Below are 16,152 nucleotides of genomic sequence, written 5' to 3' on the forward strand. Positions count from 1 at the left end.
TTTTATGAAAAAATATTTTTCTATTATGAGAAGATCAAAGAATTTTTGAGGTAAGACTCAGGCAAGTGTCAGTCAAAACAGAGGGTGATATTTAGTCACCTACTGGAAGTGTGTGTCATCTTGGGTGCCCTATGGTAGCCTGCCTGCCCTCCATTTGTCATTCTGCAGGTCTGGGTAGCCCAGATATCCTCAGTGTTAGCCACCTACCTATGAATAATTGAAACAATCTCTAAATCTTTGAATACTTTCATGAAAACTTACACACTTCGTGAACAATTTATCCCATGTGTGAAACATCATGCGGTAGCTAAGACATCCACATGGATTGGTCATATACAGCACAAGACAGGCAGGAAAGGTTCATCCTGCTGGTGTAATTACAGAAATTGGGGTGGGCAGAATATCCTACAGCATCATAAATCTCACTGCATACTTTAAGTGGGCAACTGAATTGAGACCCTCTGTAAAGACATCTACATTTAGATGGCACAATCTTGAATGAGATTCTGCCCTTAAAGATTAGTCTACCAGTGCGAAGACTATCTTACTAAAATACTGAGCTGGAAACCACAATGCAGACACAGCTCATTGTATGTCTAGCTTTGGTTCTACAGGATTTTTGTGATCTTTAAGTTTTGCAGTTTCATATTAGGTACAGTGTTGTCTGTATCATGAAAGGGATTAGAGAATCTAGGGTACTCGTCACAGCCTACTCCCATATATTCTAGTTCAGCATCTCAGAAAGTGATGAGGAGCTGGAAGAGGTTGTCCAGGGAAGTTATAGATGCCCCAATTCTGGAGGTGCTCAAGGTCAGGTTTGAAAAGGCTGTGGGCAGCCTCATCTGATGGGTGGCAGTCCTGCCCATGGCAAGGGGATTGGAACTGGGTGGCCTTGAAGGTTCCTTCCAACCCAAATCATGTTGTGATTCTGTGATCTCACCACCATATTTCTTATCTCGTTAGAACAGTGATGATTACTTTTCCTGGCTGAATAAACCACTGTATTTGCCTTACTATTAGAGAAGTTTATATATAGTGTCTCTACTCCAGCCATATAATTAACCTACATCAAACACATCAAGCTGGGGCCTCTGGGGGGGCAGGAGTGGGGGGTGGGGGGCCATGCTTCTGCACATAGGAAGAGCATCTGTTCATTATGAGAGGCCCAGGAGCATGTGAAGCACATGAAGTGCATGACACATGGCTCTCCCAGGAACTCTAAAGTCCATGTCTATGTGGCAGCTGGTAGATTAATGTATGTCACTGCCCATGTTGCCTTCTCACTCTGGGATGCTCCCTCATCACTTGACTATTTGGTGATAGGCTGACTGTCTATGTGCTGCACCAAATCTGTACAAAAAAATTCTGCGTGCTCTTACTACATTACAAATGAAGATAACATTTTACGAAGCAGAAAACTCTGTACTAGGTTCTTTGATTGCAGAGCTAATTCTTTATAATGCCACAGCCATACAGCCATGTTACAGCGAAGTAAGCGTAGACACACAAAATGTGAAGAAACAGAAGGCAAATCAACTTGTGCTATTTGGCTTCAGGCAAAAATTAAAGCAAGCCATGCTGAGAACTTGTAAACTTTTCTTACTCTGCCATGACACCTCTCTTTGAAGACCGCAAAGTCTACAGCACTGATTGCAGAAGTGTTTCACTTTAATGTTGGAAAATAGGCATGCAACCAAAACTATATGCCATCTACAATGGTTCAACCTCCCTTCAATGTGAAGTAGGCAATGAAGAGGTCAAAAAACTCATTGTCTGGCAAAGAGTTGTTCTAGTTAAATATATATATATTTGTGTGTCTAGGTGCGTGATTATGCTTCTGAATGTTAAATTAATTACCTCAATAAGTGAATATTAAGAATCATGGTTGTAATCTGCCTTCAGAATCATGTGATCAGCTCCCATTGGATCATCAATGGGAGATGTGCATGACTAGTTTATGGCAGAATTCACCATATATTCAAACCAAATTCTGATATATTTCTCTTGCACTGTGATTTCAAAGCATTGAAAAGGGACATTTTTGGTCAATAACTAATTCTATTTTTAAATAATTGTGTTTATCCCAAAATGACTTGCTGCATAAACAGAGGGCATGCTTTGGAATATTAATTCAGCTTTTTGGTTTTGAAAATTATCCCACCAGTCCTTTCAGTACAGGGACTGGAAAAGTTCTTTTGAAGATAACATTTATTATGCACATCAAAATGCTTCAATGCAAACAGGACAGGCAAGATAACACATTTTAAAAGCTTTCTTGTTTTCCTTTTTTTTTTTCTTTCTGGCAAACCGGAACCTTGTATATTACGTTTCATTATTATTTTTTACTTGCTTCTCCTAAGCTTGGTGCTATTTATGGAAATTACAGTACTCGTGTATGGTAGCTTCAGTCAAAGATATCAGGATTGGTATGAGAGGAAAATTTCGACTGAAAGCTTGTTATTCACATCATTCTCTTCTCAGCTTGGCAAAGTTGAAGGTTAACGTCATCTGTTCTAGACATTTCAGATTAGTCACAGAACTTTTCTTGGTGGTTCAGTGCCTGGTCATCCAGTCAGAGGAACAGTAATCCATATGGAAAAATTAGCTCAATGCTACTAGACTGGTGGTTAATACTTGAGCCTTAGTTAGGAATGTTCGCAGCATCTTGGGACTCTTTTCTTCCTTGATCAATTTCTTAAAATAGGATTCTTCATCAGAGGCTGAAAAGAGGAGGACTGTACTGAAGTTATTTTTTTTCCATCACCAAGTCTTTTTTAGGAAAAAGATACATATTATTTTAAATGTCCCATGCAAATTTAAAAAAAAATTACACAATTTGGTTAGGATTTACACTCTGAATTCCTGCACAGTAGTTTGGTTGGTTTGCATCCTTGAATGATAATCTTCAACAGGAGATTTTTTAAAATATACGTAATGTATAAATGCTGATACACACTGCTGGAAATGTGGTAACTAATTGAATTTTTGAGTAAGAAAATATATTGACATTTTCCTTTGGGGTATTTTAAACTCTGCATTAAGTTAGAAAATAGTTGCTTAACAAAACAAACAGAATATTCCTACCCATTTGACACGTAACTTCTCCTAAAGGGTTAAAATATCTTGTCTAAATGAAACAGGTGAAAAGGGCAGTGAACTGAGATGTAAAATCTTACATGTGGTCAGATAAAGGTCAGCCTTTGCCAGTTGGCTTTTATAAACATCAGCTTAAAAGGGCATTTCTGACTTCTGAATCAAAATTGTTAAATGTTTTATTTAAAATACAGATTTAGAAGAAAAAAAAATGGCTTTGAAAAACTATGTTTTAAAAATGTAAATGAATGAAACAACTGCATTCTTCTTGGTCTGCAACCACTCTTCAAAAACACTGATTACAAACCTAACACTGAAAAATCTCAGATTTATTTAGATTTTATTAAAATGGAAAATTGAATTGACACGATGAATAATTATATTTAGAAAAATGTTCAAATGCATCTACTAAATTCATATTTTCATTTACAATTGCAAATAGATAAAACAGTTCTGATTGGCTGACTGAACCATAGTGCTTAGAATTTTAGCTCTTACTAAAATGAACTTAGAAATTATTATGTGTCACCAAAAGGGACACTGACATTATAGACATCTGTTCAATTATGTCAGTTAGAGATTTTAGGTTTTTCTTCCAGTTTCTTGTGATTCAACATTTATCAATCAGAGGTTGAAAGCATTCATGTATATTTTTGAGAATTACTTCAGTAAAAAATAGAAAAGATTGTATACCAAAAGAAAATTACTTCAACTTATTTTTAAAAACCTGACATCAAGTGAATCATTATTTTAAATGCATATCAAAAAACCTCTAAACAAACATAACAGTCAAGATTATTAAGATATATGGCTCTCACCCTCCCACTAACCCAGGAACTGGCAGACTGAATAACACTATAACTAAAAAGGATATTGTGTCACATAGCAGTATGAGCATTAAAAAAAAAGAAAAAAAAAAGATACTGAATTAAAAAAAACACCTTACCAAAATTGTAGTGACAACTACAGTTCTGTTCTCCATGGCTGAAGTGTCATTTCCAAGTGTAGGTTCATGCTGAATCAGAACTAATTTATCCATGTCATTCCAGTAACCAACCTGCAAAATAAAAGGCATACAATTTACAGCAGGTAACTTTACATTTGGTGAAATTGCAGATACATTTATTACATGAAAAACAGCATGATCCAAAGACAAAGAAGTGCTGCCATAGAAGGGTGTAAAGTACTATCCAACCAGCACTTTGGGTATACATACCATCCTGCAGCACTGTTGCAGTCAGGTGCTGCTGCTTCAGCAGATCCTGACTAACCCGTGAAACTTACTTCAACCAGGGGCACAAATTAAACCCCACCTGCAATATTCCGAATCCTTCCTTGGGCCATAAATGAAAGAGATATAAGAGTTCTTGCTCTCTGCAAAAAGTTTTCATTCATTAATCCCCCACAACTTCTGGTCCCTGGTGGAGTGAAAGATGTCCAGATTGCAGCTTTGCAGTGCAGTAGCTGAGCTTCATTCCCTGCTCCATTGTGAGACTTCTATGACCTCCAGTCCAGGACCTTAAAAAGCTTGTTTCATTGCCACTGACCTTTGGTATCTACATTACAAATCCTGTTGTTAATTTTTTTTTTTAATACTCAGTGGAGAGATGAACAGTACAAAGCAGCTCATGAATGATATGCCTACCCTCTAGAAAATACTTCACAGAATGAAGAACTTTATACTTGCCTTTCCCTACTCACTCCAAAGCATGATAAGCATGACCATAGTCCGAAAGTCTCTCTAAGTCTGCTGCTGAGGTGAAACAAATCAGTTTTTGGCTTCTTGGCCACAGCCCTTCCCAGAGCAGCCTTAAGGTGAAATAACTGCCTTAGTTCACTGCTGGTGCTGAAATGCTGAGGAGCCAGGTTTAAATCATTCATACGAAAAAAGAAAAAAATAAAAAGGAATGCCTGGAATCAGAAGATCTCCCCTTAAATACAGACACAGTTTTTGCAGTGCACGCCTCTGGCATTTAGTACAACTTGCAGCTGTGCCTTCTGCACTGGTAGTGGTGCTGCTGGGCACAAGACATGAGCCAGCATTACTTGCTGTAAGAGCAGATGGGATGAAGGCAGCTTGAAAAAGAGAGATTCTCTTTCAGACTTTTATTGATATGCTTGGGGGTTATACGGTAAAAATTTGAAACTTCTGCCCCCAAAACTGCACGCAGACTGTATCACAGAATCATGGAATCATAAAATCATAGAATCATAGAATCACAGAATCATAGAATCACAGAATGTCCTGGGTTGAAAAGGACCTCAAAGATCATTGAGTTTCAACCCCTCTGCTCTCTGCAGGGTCACCAGCCACCAGACCAGGCTGCCCAGAGCCATATCCAGCCTGGCCTTGAATGCCTCCAGAGATGGGGCATCTGCAGCCTCCTTGGGCAACCTGTTCCAGTGTGTCACCACCCTCTGTGTGAAAAACGTCCTCCTAATATCTAACCTAAACCTCCCCTGTCTCAGCTTAAGATCGTTCCTCCTTATCCTATCACTACCCACCCTCATAAACAAAATATATGTACTATATACTAAGTCTTTGGGTAGCTATGTATGAATACAGATGTGTCCACTGAACAATACTCTAGAACAATACTCCCACCTAAAGTGGCTCTTTGTTTCTAATGAACTGAATTTAGCAACTGATTCTTTTTCCCAGGGAAGGTGCCGAAAGTAGCAATGATCTTAAAGATTCTTTTCAAAGATGAACAGTTCAAGCTGGCATAGGCCACTTGACTCGAGAATCAGCTGGGATCTTGTCGGCAATAACTCTTCCTTCCCACCTGCCTTTATTACTTGGGAGTTCATGAAAGCAAGAGGTGAGAGAAAGGAACTCCTTGTCCATCTCACTAGAAGAGGAAGGGGAATTTTAGAGGAAAATAGGGTCTGGTTAGAGTTTCAGTGTAATTGTGTGTGCCAAAGAACAGTCTGTGCCTTGGATAAGACTTCAGTGTGAAGCAAACTAACTGGACAATCATATCAATTATGCAGCCAATATTATTTTTAATGTTTTTTCAGAACTCAGAATAAAACTCATCTTCACACAGGATTCTATCTATGAAATGCGGTAATCATCTTGTTCAGAACAATGCAGTGATGCAGTAGATGACTCTTCTCTTTGTGAGAATGACAAATATAAAAAGTAGCAGAGTATGGCTGATGAGTGAGTACGAGCCAATATTTTATTCTCAACTAGTGAAGCGAGCAGGCACAAACTCTTCCAATGCACAACTTTTGTTACTTCTGGTTGACACATTCCTTTTCTCTTTGCCATAACATACAAGCCTTGATTTATGTGTCTACAGCTTACAGAAGCTTCAGTTTTGCTATACAGTGGAGAGGCAGGTTGGTTTCCTAGTAGGATGCACTGCTAACAAATATTCTCTTTCATCCAGACAATCACAGATTCAAAGATAAAATTGATAACTGAAAATGTCAAGTTGCTGTCAAGAACTGTGACCGACTTGAGGCAGAATGCGTACACTGAAACCTGGCAGTTTGGGAAGCTCGTTATAACAGTGAGTGATTGTTTTTCATTGTGCAAGTGTTCACTGCTGGGAAGTTCAGAAGGAAAGTAGAAAATGAATGATGCAGTGTGTTGTAAAAGTAAGTACCATAGCAAAAGCCAGACAGAAATAAAGGAGCTTTCTGAGGAATGGCTGGTATTTTTAAAGGAATTTCAGCCTGTGTGCAAAGGTATTTCCTCATGTGTACCTCAAGCCTGCACTAAATCAACTCTGGAACTGGATTACTAACAAATATATAAGATATATATGACAAATGTATGAGAATATAGGTTTGCAGTAACACTGAGAGCACTAAAGTACATTATGTTTACCTATAAAATCTCAAGTTCTCGGGGGAAAAACTCCACAAAGGAAATGATTAAATTCAGCTATTTATAAGTAAATCCAATTCAGTATGGACTTCCATTAGACTTTTTAGCAGTTTTGTCTACTTATAGAGAGGCTGAATTTATCACTCAGAAAACAGCTTTGCAAAAATATCTGTCTCAAAGTATATTTGTCAAAACTGTTTGGCTTTTGAACAAACAGCGTCGTTTCTGAAGGCCTGTGCACCTTATGTCAACCACTGAGGTGTTCCTGCTGAAACCCACAAGTCACTTCAGCAACAGATAACTCTAAATTTTTGATAATTTCTCTTTTGATTACCTAAGTTCCAACTCAGAATCCAAGTCTTAGACATGTGTGAATATATATATAAACTTTGTGTATGTTTTGTTTTCTTTTTAATCTTGACACTATTGTTTTGCAGACAAGGGCCTTCTATAGAATGCTGCATAAATGAAACCAACATGGGTTATTGTCTATCACTTGAGAACACTATATGCAAATCTGCTTCTCACTAGCTGTGCAGTTTTGTAATGCTCTATTCACAACCTTAAAGTAGACAGCAAAAATCACTCTTCTAAAGATTAGAGGCATGTGCTATTCTAACTGGAAAGACTAGTTTCTGAAAAGATTGCTAGATGATTCATTAATCATGTTATTTAGGATGTGAAAAGAAGACATTAAAGGTGAAGGCCTCTTAGTTCAATTAAGTACAGTCATTTCTCACATAATATATAGGATTTGTCAGATTGAATGGAGCACAGAATTGGTTCAATGATCACATATAAAATCCCAAACAATACATAAGAAATAAATTCTTGTGAGGAGCCAGATCTGTCAGAGCTGTTATGGCTGTTTATATCAGACAGGTAATGGCTCGAGAGTGGCATAGAGACAAAAGGAAAGCATGTCTGAAAAGATAAGAAAAGCACCTTGGGATGCTAGCGCAGCACAGACATAACTCCTCTTTTTATTACCACCTTTCCCCTCAAATCATAGGCAAGAAGAGAGGATGGGGACATCCCTGCAGTGGTGCAAGTCAATGGCACCATTCCCAGAATGGATGAGAAATGTTGAAACGAGAACAACATACCAATTGGGGCAGTTAATTTTCCATTAAGCAAGTTCCCTAATGAGTTACCTAAGTTGTGACCTAATTAACTACACCTTTTCTACCTAGATTTCCCTCTGGTACCACTGGGTATTGGGGATGGAGAGATTGTACCACCAATCACTCACCAATTGCCTTGGCATTCCAGCTACCTGTACATCCTCCCAGCTGTTGACAGCATGGATTGCAGCCAGGCAGGCAACAAGGTCAGACATTCTCTGGCAGATGACACAGGGCTTCTCAAGAGAGAAGCAAGACAGATTCACCTTTCCCAATGTATTTCTTAGCCATATGTCATACTTTCAAAAGTCAATACACCTGCACTAATACACCTGATATGCAGGGACACACTTTGCTTTGGTCTACAGCTCTATACTAGGATATACTGTCAGTAAGTGCATCCTAATGAGTAATTCTGTAACACTCTGCATCTTCAACACTGCAACTTATCTTTGGCAAAAAACTGTTCATCTGGGATACTATTTACTGGGCTTGTCATGTGTGGACAGTCAGTGGAGGACTATTTAATCTAATTCTGACAGCCTCATTCCTACTCAAGAAGCCATGGTTCTTCTTCCAATGTCTTAGCAAACAAAACAGGCCATAGTGCCTCCAAAGGAAATAAATCCATTGAGGTCTAGTACATTTTCAGATCTTTATTTGTTTTATACTATGATTACTTGAAAAATTTGAGCACAAAATAGGAAAGAATAATAAAACATTAAGCTTATCTTTTCAGAATTACTGAGCTGAGTGATGGTCTACGTGCATTTGGACATAGCTGCTGGGACTTACACTATTAGCCTGTCTGACAGACTGACTGACATTTCACATCTCTAAGATGCACACTTGTTTCTGTATTCCCCAATTTTTTCATGGAACAATAATATCTAGTAAAAAATAGGCTTTCTGCTTACACCTGACATACTATCCATGTATTTGACATATTATCCTTTTTAAATGACACAGAATCCAATTTATTTTAACTCTTTAGTCACTGTAAACTCATTTGTCAAAGAATCAGTCATAGATTCATAGAAACATAGAATCACAGAATAGTTTTGGTTGGAAGGGATCCCGAAGATCATCTAGTTCCAATCCCCCTGCTGTGGGCAGGGTTGCCAACTACTAGATCAAGCACTAGATCAAGTTACTCAGGGCTGCATCTCCCATTTACAAGGTATAAAGATAACAAACACTGTAAGCACATACCTTCCGAGGACCTGTGTTCTTCAGCTCAAAGACATCCATAGTGTAGTTGACTCTGCGACCATAGTGGTCAAATTGAACGTTTCCTGTCAATCCTTGTATTCGAACCTAAAAATGGAAGAAAAAGCATCATGAAGATCCAGACTTATGTTCTTTACTCCAAATGTCACAGAGTAGTGAAAAATATCTTTTTACCTCACATTCTGGAAGATAAATGTATAAAATGAATGTGTGTTGCTCTTTAAAGTAACCTTGCCAGCAATCTTGCCAGCAAAGAAATTCACTATCACAGAGGATGGGTGAGATTCACAAAGCCAGAAAGAAATGCTTTCAAGACCTCAAGTGAAGAAGGACAGACGTAAAGCCACAAGGCTGGCTGGGGTAGTTCTGCACCACCTGTCTCAGAGCTGAAACCAAAGCATGTTTTGTTCTTACAGCTTAGTACTGCTTTACTGGAGGATACCCAGACTGTGGACCTCATTCCAAAGAAATCACGTCCATATTGCTGCTGGCTCTAATTGTGTCAGGATCCAGCCATGCAAGCATTTTTGGCCAGACTCTGAGGCTCAAGCTGTCCAACCTAACACAGAAGCCTGATTTCACGTTTCTCACAATTATTACAGATCTGTGCATCTGCAGAGACTATGCAAAGGAGATAAAATGCACTCTTTCCCTTTGACCGTTTGTATCTGTGCTGATTTTTCTCCAGGACTGAAACACAGGCTTCCATGCATAGAGCTGCCAGCTCTGTCAGCAGTCACTTCTCAGCATCTTCTCCTGAGCAGAGCCTGCTCATTTGCAAAGATTTAAATTCAACTGCAAGATTTTTATTTTTCTTACTGTCCCATCCAAAGGAAAGGCTAAATCATCTTGACAGAGATCTGGAACTTTCTAGGCATCCATATTCATCAGGAATTCAAAATCCTGACATCAGTGAACAATGGCTCTGGGTTTTTTTTTTTTAAAGTAAAAAAAAAAAAAAGAAACTACCTATGTGATTTCCCTGGAAGAAATCTGCATTTATTCAAGATGACAGAAGAATATTTGAAAGGCTATGTTTGATAGAAAAATCTGTTTCCCTAAATGACAGTATCTGCACAGCCAGGTTATATGCAAAGTGCAACAGATGAGCTCAACATCTCAGTAACACAAGTCCCAACTACCTAGTAAAACTAGAACTACTAGAAATTTTCTACAGTTGCAATTCCCTTCTGCATTCATTCCAAATTATAAACCAAAACATCAAAACAGCCCCAGCTGATTCCAACTGGCAATTGACAAACAAATTTCCTCTCTCCCATCAGTACCCTTGAATATAGTGTCTTCCAAATAATGTAGTGTACAAATTGTAAGAAATATTCACAAAGATCACTAGAATAAAGTACACCCTTACCTGTTTCAATGTCCTCTCCATATCAATTCCTTGACCCCACGGGGCAGCAGGATTAGCAAGACAATCACCAGCATTTCCTCTTCTTGAAATATCTATTTTCTGCCTTCTAAGATTGCGGAAAGTTTCAGCCATCACAAGCACTCCATCATATGTTAATGCAGATGTATACTAAATAGATGGACAAACACAATGCCTTAGTGTTGGTGCACTTTGCAAAAATCAGCTGTCTTGCTTCTTACTAGCTTGATGCATGACAAAGCAGTTTCTACACTTTCGTTAAGAAAAAACTCCTCAAAATCAAAAGCAGTTCTGTCTAAGGGATGAATGCAGGATTGAGAAGACTACATTCCACTGGTTACAGCTTTTAGACTATATTTCATAAGGGCAAAAAAAATCTGCCTCTGAAGAATTATCAGAAGTAACAAATTGAAGATACTAATTTCTCAAACTTTTAAAATAGTTGTCTTACCCTTTAGGGAATGGTTTCACGCATCCACCCCCCCATCCAACTTACTCAAACAGAAAAAAAGAATAAAAGAAATAGAAACTGAAAAAGATAATAAGCAAGAATAAATGAGCCAAAATCCAAGTTGCTGGATTTGTTAAGAATGATCAAGAGTAAGTTCTTCCTATTGGAAAACCTGTGTAAGCCCTGTGAATAACACACAGTACTGAACAGTTCTGAAGCATAAAGTGGGCTAGGCAGGTCATCAAAGGCAGTCTGTGTTTCTAGACTAACTATTATAACTATTTTAGATTGAGAACGTTAAATTAAATGTATAGAGTATGTCTTCAGCAGATTTTAGCTAGGAGCATATAAACAAAGGGGCATTTTTGCACCTTGGTCCTCTGATGAATTTCCTGCATCAGGAGAAATAGGTCATAACCCTAGGGCTGATATTGAAATTCCCTTTAGATGCCAAAATGTCAGTTATTGAAGGCTAATTTCCTTCCTGTCCTTTGTCTTGCATATTATAAGCCTGTTGGGATATGTTTAGGTTTAAAATCTTGAATTTTGGTTAACCATAGGTGAATTATGTGTGATACTGTTTAATCATGTTGACTTCTTATAAGGAGGTATCACAGTTCTATTCACTGAAAATGAGTCCTATGGGCTAAATAATTCCACTCAACAGTACTGTGGATCTCTGCACTCCATAGACCACAACATCCTTGTGTATTTTTTTCACTCCATAAAACAAACTTCTTGAATATTCACCAAATGATGTCGATATCCTTTGTATTACCCATCTTGATTCTTTCTATAGGCTTTGCCAACTCGTTGCTCTTCTAGCCACAGAATGGTTGATTGCATATCTTTGCACAGCACAGAAGAGCCACAATTGGGTCTGACATGTATTCGTACATATATAAATCAGAGCAGTTTTGATGAATTCATACTTATAATTATGCTTTGACTTGCCTGACAAGAAAATCATAGGTGACAGAAATATTTTGTTATCCATCTGTGAAGGATTAGGATAGAGGAAAACTGGGATGTAACTGCACTGTAAGATTGTGCCTGAAAATGATTATTACACCGGGTTTTGAGTCAGAAATTATTCCAAAGGAAATTCCAGATGAAAATTTAAAGATACTAAACTTACGACTGTGGTTATATCTCAAATGCAGAAGAATTCAGCTGTCAGGAAAGCTCTGTGCTCTAAGTGAATCTAGATAATTAGATTAATTAATGTAAAATAGGTTGAAATTAAGTTGTCAGTTAAGTGTTTGACCTTTAGTTCCTGTCAGTAAAGAGGTAATTTGCAGACTGACTGTCAAAAAACAGTAAAGTACATCAGGGAAATGTACTGCAGTCTGTGTTGCTATCATACAATCACAAGGACAAGACATAATTAGTTGCCAGTAATAGTAGGATAAACTGCCTTAACTTCTGTCTAAATATTAAGGTCTTTACTCATTTATTTATCAGTGTTAAGCAGAAATTGGAACACCTGAGTGATATCTTTGATAGTCCTTCATATTCATCAATACCTTTGGTGGAGTCTCAGATCCTGGATATTCTCTCTGGTCCAGCTTCTTCCAGCGCTGCATCAACTTAGTTACCATTGGGGTACTGAAATCTACTAGCTGAAATCCCGTCACATTAGCTCCTCCATGCATAAACCTCTCCAGAGAAATATCTTTGAATCCCTAGAAAATCAATTTAAGATTTTGTTTGCCCTTATACATCACTGTGAGTCCAATCTGTTCTAAGTCAGACAGGCAGCATAAAGAAGGGCAACCGCAGGTTTCCATTAGCAGCTATGACTTAAAATCAGAATAATATTGAGCATTGAAAGTTCATAGTTTCCATTTGTGTTATAAAGAAGGAAACAAAACCAGAAAACAAAATTCTCACATTATTTCTAGAGTGATCTCAACAGCTCAGTAACACATTGCTGGGAATGGCAGTCACTTTAGTTTTAGAAGGAGTGCATTTGGAGAATCAGATGAAAAGTGCCTGCAGAATATTGAATCCCAGAATCAATTTCTGCTGAAGTTGGTAGATTTTAATGTGCCCGTGCTTGGTACATTACATCCCTGCTTCTTTTCATGTTTACAAAGTGAAGAACATTATTGTATAAATGTATTTATTCCAGGACTCATTGTTTAGGGTGAAGTTATCTGAGTAACACAAGTTATGAAATAATATAATGGGCTTTAGAATGCAGAAATAGCACATGAGTGTCTCACTGTTAGTACAACGAAAAAAGAAAAACAGTATCAGAATCAACTTTTTGTGAAATGTGGTGACAGTTCGCAGATCTATATCTGTCTAAAATCTACAGTGACTTCCAACATGGAACAAAAAAAATAAAGTACATGCACTTTCTGACTTATTGGTTTTTAAGGCTCATTTGTCTCAAAGGCACACAAACAAATCTTTTAGTAAAATTTGCCTTTAGAGATGCAACTGAATTTCAAGAGACTGCATAATGCAAACTGCTAAAGTAAGAAGGAAATATTTTTTTGCTGCTACATTTTATGGTATCTCCGATTTTATTTATTTATTTATTTACTTTTTACATTCTTCAATTTCTCTGGTTGGCATTTAACAGTAGAAAATGAAGTCTATTATCATATAACTTCAAGAAAGATTTCAGAAAAAATAATTGTGGGCCACTGACCCAATACTCCACATTAAAACAAAACAAAACAAGCCCACAACAATGTTCAAGACAGAAATTTGATTCATTTCCTAAAGGAGACTAATGGTGAATATGAGAAGCGACACATCTGGAAGTCATATTGGTCATGTCACTGAATAGCTGATAGATAGGAGCATGCACCTATGCTGAAGTTCTGAGTGTCTCCACTGTATATTCTGCTGTTTACAGCAACCACTTTGCATGGGAAAGGTAACTTGGGGAATTCTTAATTCGGTATGATGAAAATCTAATTTGTAAGACCCTAAGAGGATAGACTTCTCTCATTTCAAAAGCCGGAGGTCTTAGAAATAATCTGAAGTGATCTTAAGGTACCAGTATAACAAAGCACAGAAACATATTTCATGTCAGCTAAAATTCCTTGAGGGAAGAATAAAAAGAAAACAATTGGAAGAACGCATTAGACTCTGCCCTACATTCACTGTGCTTGACCAGGAAGGTATTTCAGCTTGAAAAATGAGCTATTTTAATATCAAAATATCATATTTGCTCTTCATTTGCCTTCTTCTAAACATTATTCGTGTTAAAGTGCTGTTTAGACTTAGAGTGAAAATACTGAATTAGCGATTTGACAGGGAGTAGCTGCTTTTACCACAAATTGAATTTTCCCCACACAATGTAGGAAAGTTACTCCAATAATTCTTACGCATTGATGAGTGAACACTGATAGTGTAGTTCTGTAAAGGCATCTGATTCAGCCACAGGAAACACATAGCAATTCTTTACTACATTGATTTTGATAAGATTTAAGAAGATAACATTTTATCTTTCTTGTATAGATGGCAGAACAACAGAACCAAGTTCTTTTACGCGCTCTAAAGAATGTATTATATGCAATCACATATTAGTGACAAAAGGCAGAAAAAGTTCTGAGATTCCAAAGCAAAACTGAGGGTTTCACTTACCAAGCAGGGGTATAATTCTAGAAAAGGATCTTACCAAGTTGGCAACAATGTAATGGTATCCTTTAACATGCTTTCCCACGCTCACAATCTGTAAGAGAGAAATAAGAAACAAAAAGAAAAGAAAAAGAAAAAAAATCACAGAAAAAGAAAAAAAACAACAAGAAAAAACCTGTCATACAGTGTTTTCACAGTCATATAGATATAAATTCTGCAGCATTTAACCTTAGCAATATAACATTGATAGTCTTACTCCAATAAAGTAGCTATAACTTTCCAGGTGTTTAATCATGGGAAAAAAAGTTAAAATTAAAGTGGGTAAAGTAATGAACTGGTAATCTGAGCGCCTTCCATATGATTGAAAGTGTTAGTGTAGTACACTATTTCATCAAGTACAGCAATTACCTGCGGGACACAAATTCAGAAGCAGGAGGTCACACATTAGCTAGAAAGCCTACCTCCTAATGTACTTTTTCATTTCAAATGAGTGCAGCATTTATGAATCAAACTGGGTTTTCACCTCCTGGGATCAAAGCTTTTTGCCCTTGAGGTGGTCAAGTACTCTGAGCGTTATTCACTTCTCAGTAATAAACTGAAGATTCCAGAATGGGAATGAGTAAGGACAGAGCAAGAAGAGGCAGCCAGGCTTGCTGCTGTGAAAGCCCCTTGTCTCCAGCTGTGAGGGCCTCCTGGTGATGCAGGAGGTGAGAGGGGCAACACAGTGCTTGGTCCCAAGGGGAAGCCATACACTTTTGAGCCTATAGCCATCATCTAACATCAAGTGACTCACAGGGAGAACACCCCTGATGTGCTATGGTCTTGATACAGCAACAACAGGGATTAGACAAAACCAGTGTCAGCCCATGCCTTGTACCAATATTATTGCCATTTCTATGACAGCATGCCTATTTAATGTGCTGAATACCAAAAATGAGGAGTGAAAATCTTCTCAGTAGAAAATGGCGCTAATAGATTTGTTAGACTTTAGAAGGGTTTTTACTAAATAAATTTGTAGCAATACTCATGTTACCATGTAACTTGTGTTTAATGCCAACAAAGAGCCCTTTAACTCTCATTTTCAATTATATTCAATGGTTTACCATTCACTTTAAGAAAGTCTGTTTGTAGTCAAATATATCACAGAATCACAGAATTATAAAAGTTGGAAAAGATCTATAAGATCAAATCCAACTGTCAACATATCACCATTGTGACCACTCACAGAATCATAAAATCATGTTTTTTTCTCCTCAAGCACTCATCCTCACTATAGATTTTTATCTTCCTTTCAAATGAATAAATAAGATACAGGAAAGTGTTTGTCATGTGCTGCAGATCGATAATAATTAATTTTATTATTTTAAAGTAATAATGAATATACAATTTGTTATCATTTATTAATATCAGTAATTAAATATAT

At 37.4% G+C, this 16,152-nt stretch overlaps 1 protein-coding gene across 1 annotated transcript; it reads right to left on the reverse strand.

Annotated features, from left to right (window-relative positions):
* Positions 1 to 1,946: 1,946 nt before the first annotated feature.
* LOC100542779 (glutamate receptor 4-like) lies at positions 1,947 to 14,827 on the reverse strand. The gene is made up of 6 exons (XM_019612248.2): positions 14,770 to 14,827; positions 12,656 to 12,814; positions 10,661 to 10,828; positions 9,271 to 9,375; positions 4,040 to 4,150; positions 1,947 to 2,720 (listed from the first exon to the last, which is right to left on the reverse strand). The coding sequence occupies exons 2-6, from the start codon at positions 12,782 to 12,784 to the stop codon at positions 2,688 to 2,690; spliced, it is 546 nt and encodes a 181-aa protein (XP_019467793.1). The 5' UTR covers positions 12,785 to 12,814; positions 14,770 to 14,827; the 3' UTR covers positions 1,947 to 2,687.
* Positions 14,828 to 16,152: the final 1,325 nt, after the last annotated feature.

Source organism: Meleagris gallopavo, chromosome 1, assembly GCF_000146605.3.
Source record: "Meleagris gallopavo isolate NT-WF06-2002-E0010 breed Aviagen turkey brand Nicholas breeding stock chromosome 1, Turkey_5.1, whole genome shotgun sequence".
Lineage (NCBI taxonomy): Eukaryota > Metazoa > Chordata > Aves > Galliformes > Phasianidae > Meleagris > Meleagris gallopavo.

Coding starts and splice junctions, on each gene's coding strand:
- LOC100542779 (XM_019612248.2), bottom strand. CDS start 12,784: ATGCATGGAGGAGCTAATGTGACGGGATTTCAGCTAGTAGATTTCAGT. Junction 9,376..10,660: donor TGGAGAGGACATTGAAACAG/GTAAGGGTGTAC, acceptor TTCCATTTTTAG/GTTCGAATACAAGGATTGAC. Junction 2,721..4,039: donor TAGTTGTCACTACAATTTTG/GTAAGGTGTTTT, acceptor TCCTCTTTTCAG/CCTCTGATGAAGAATCCTAT.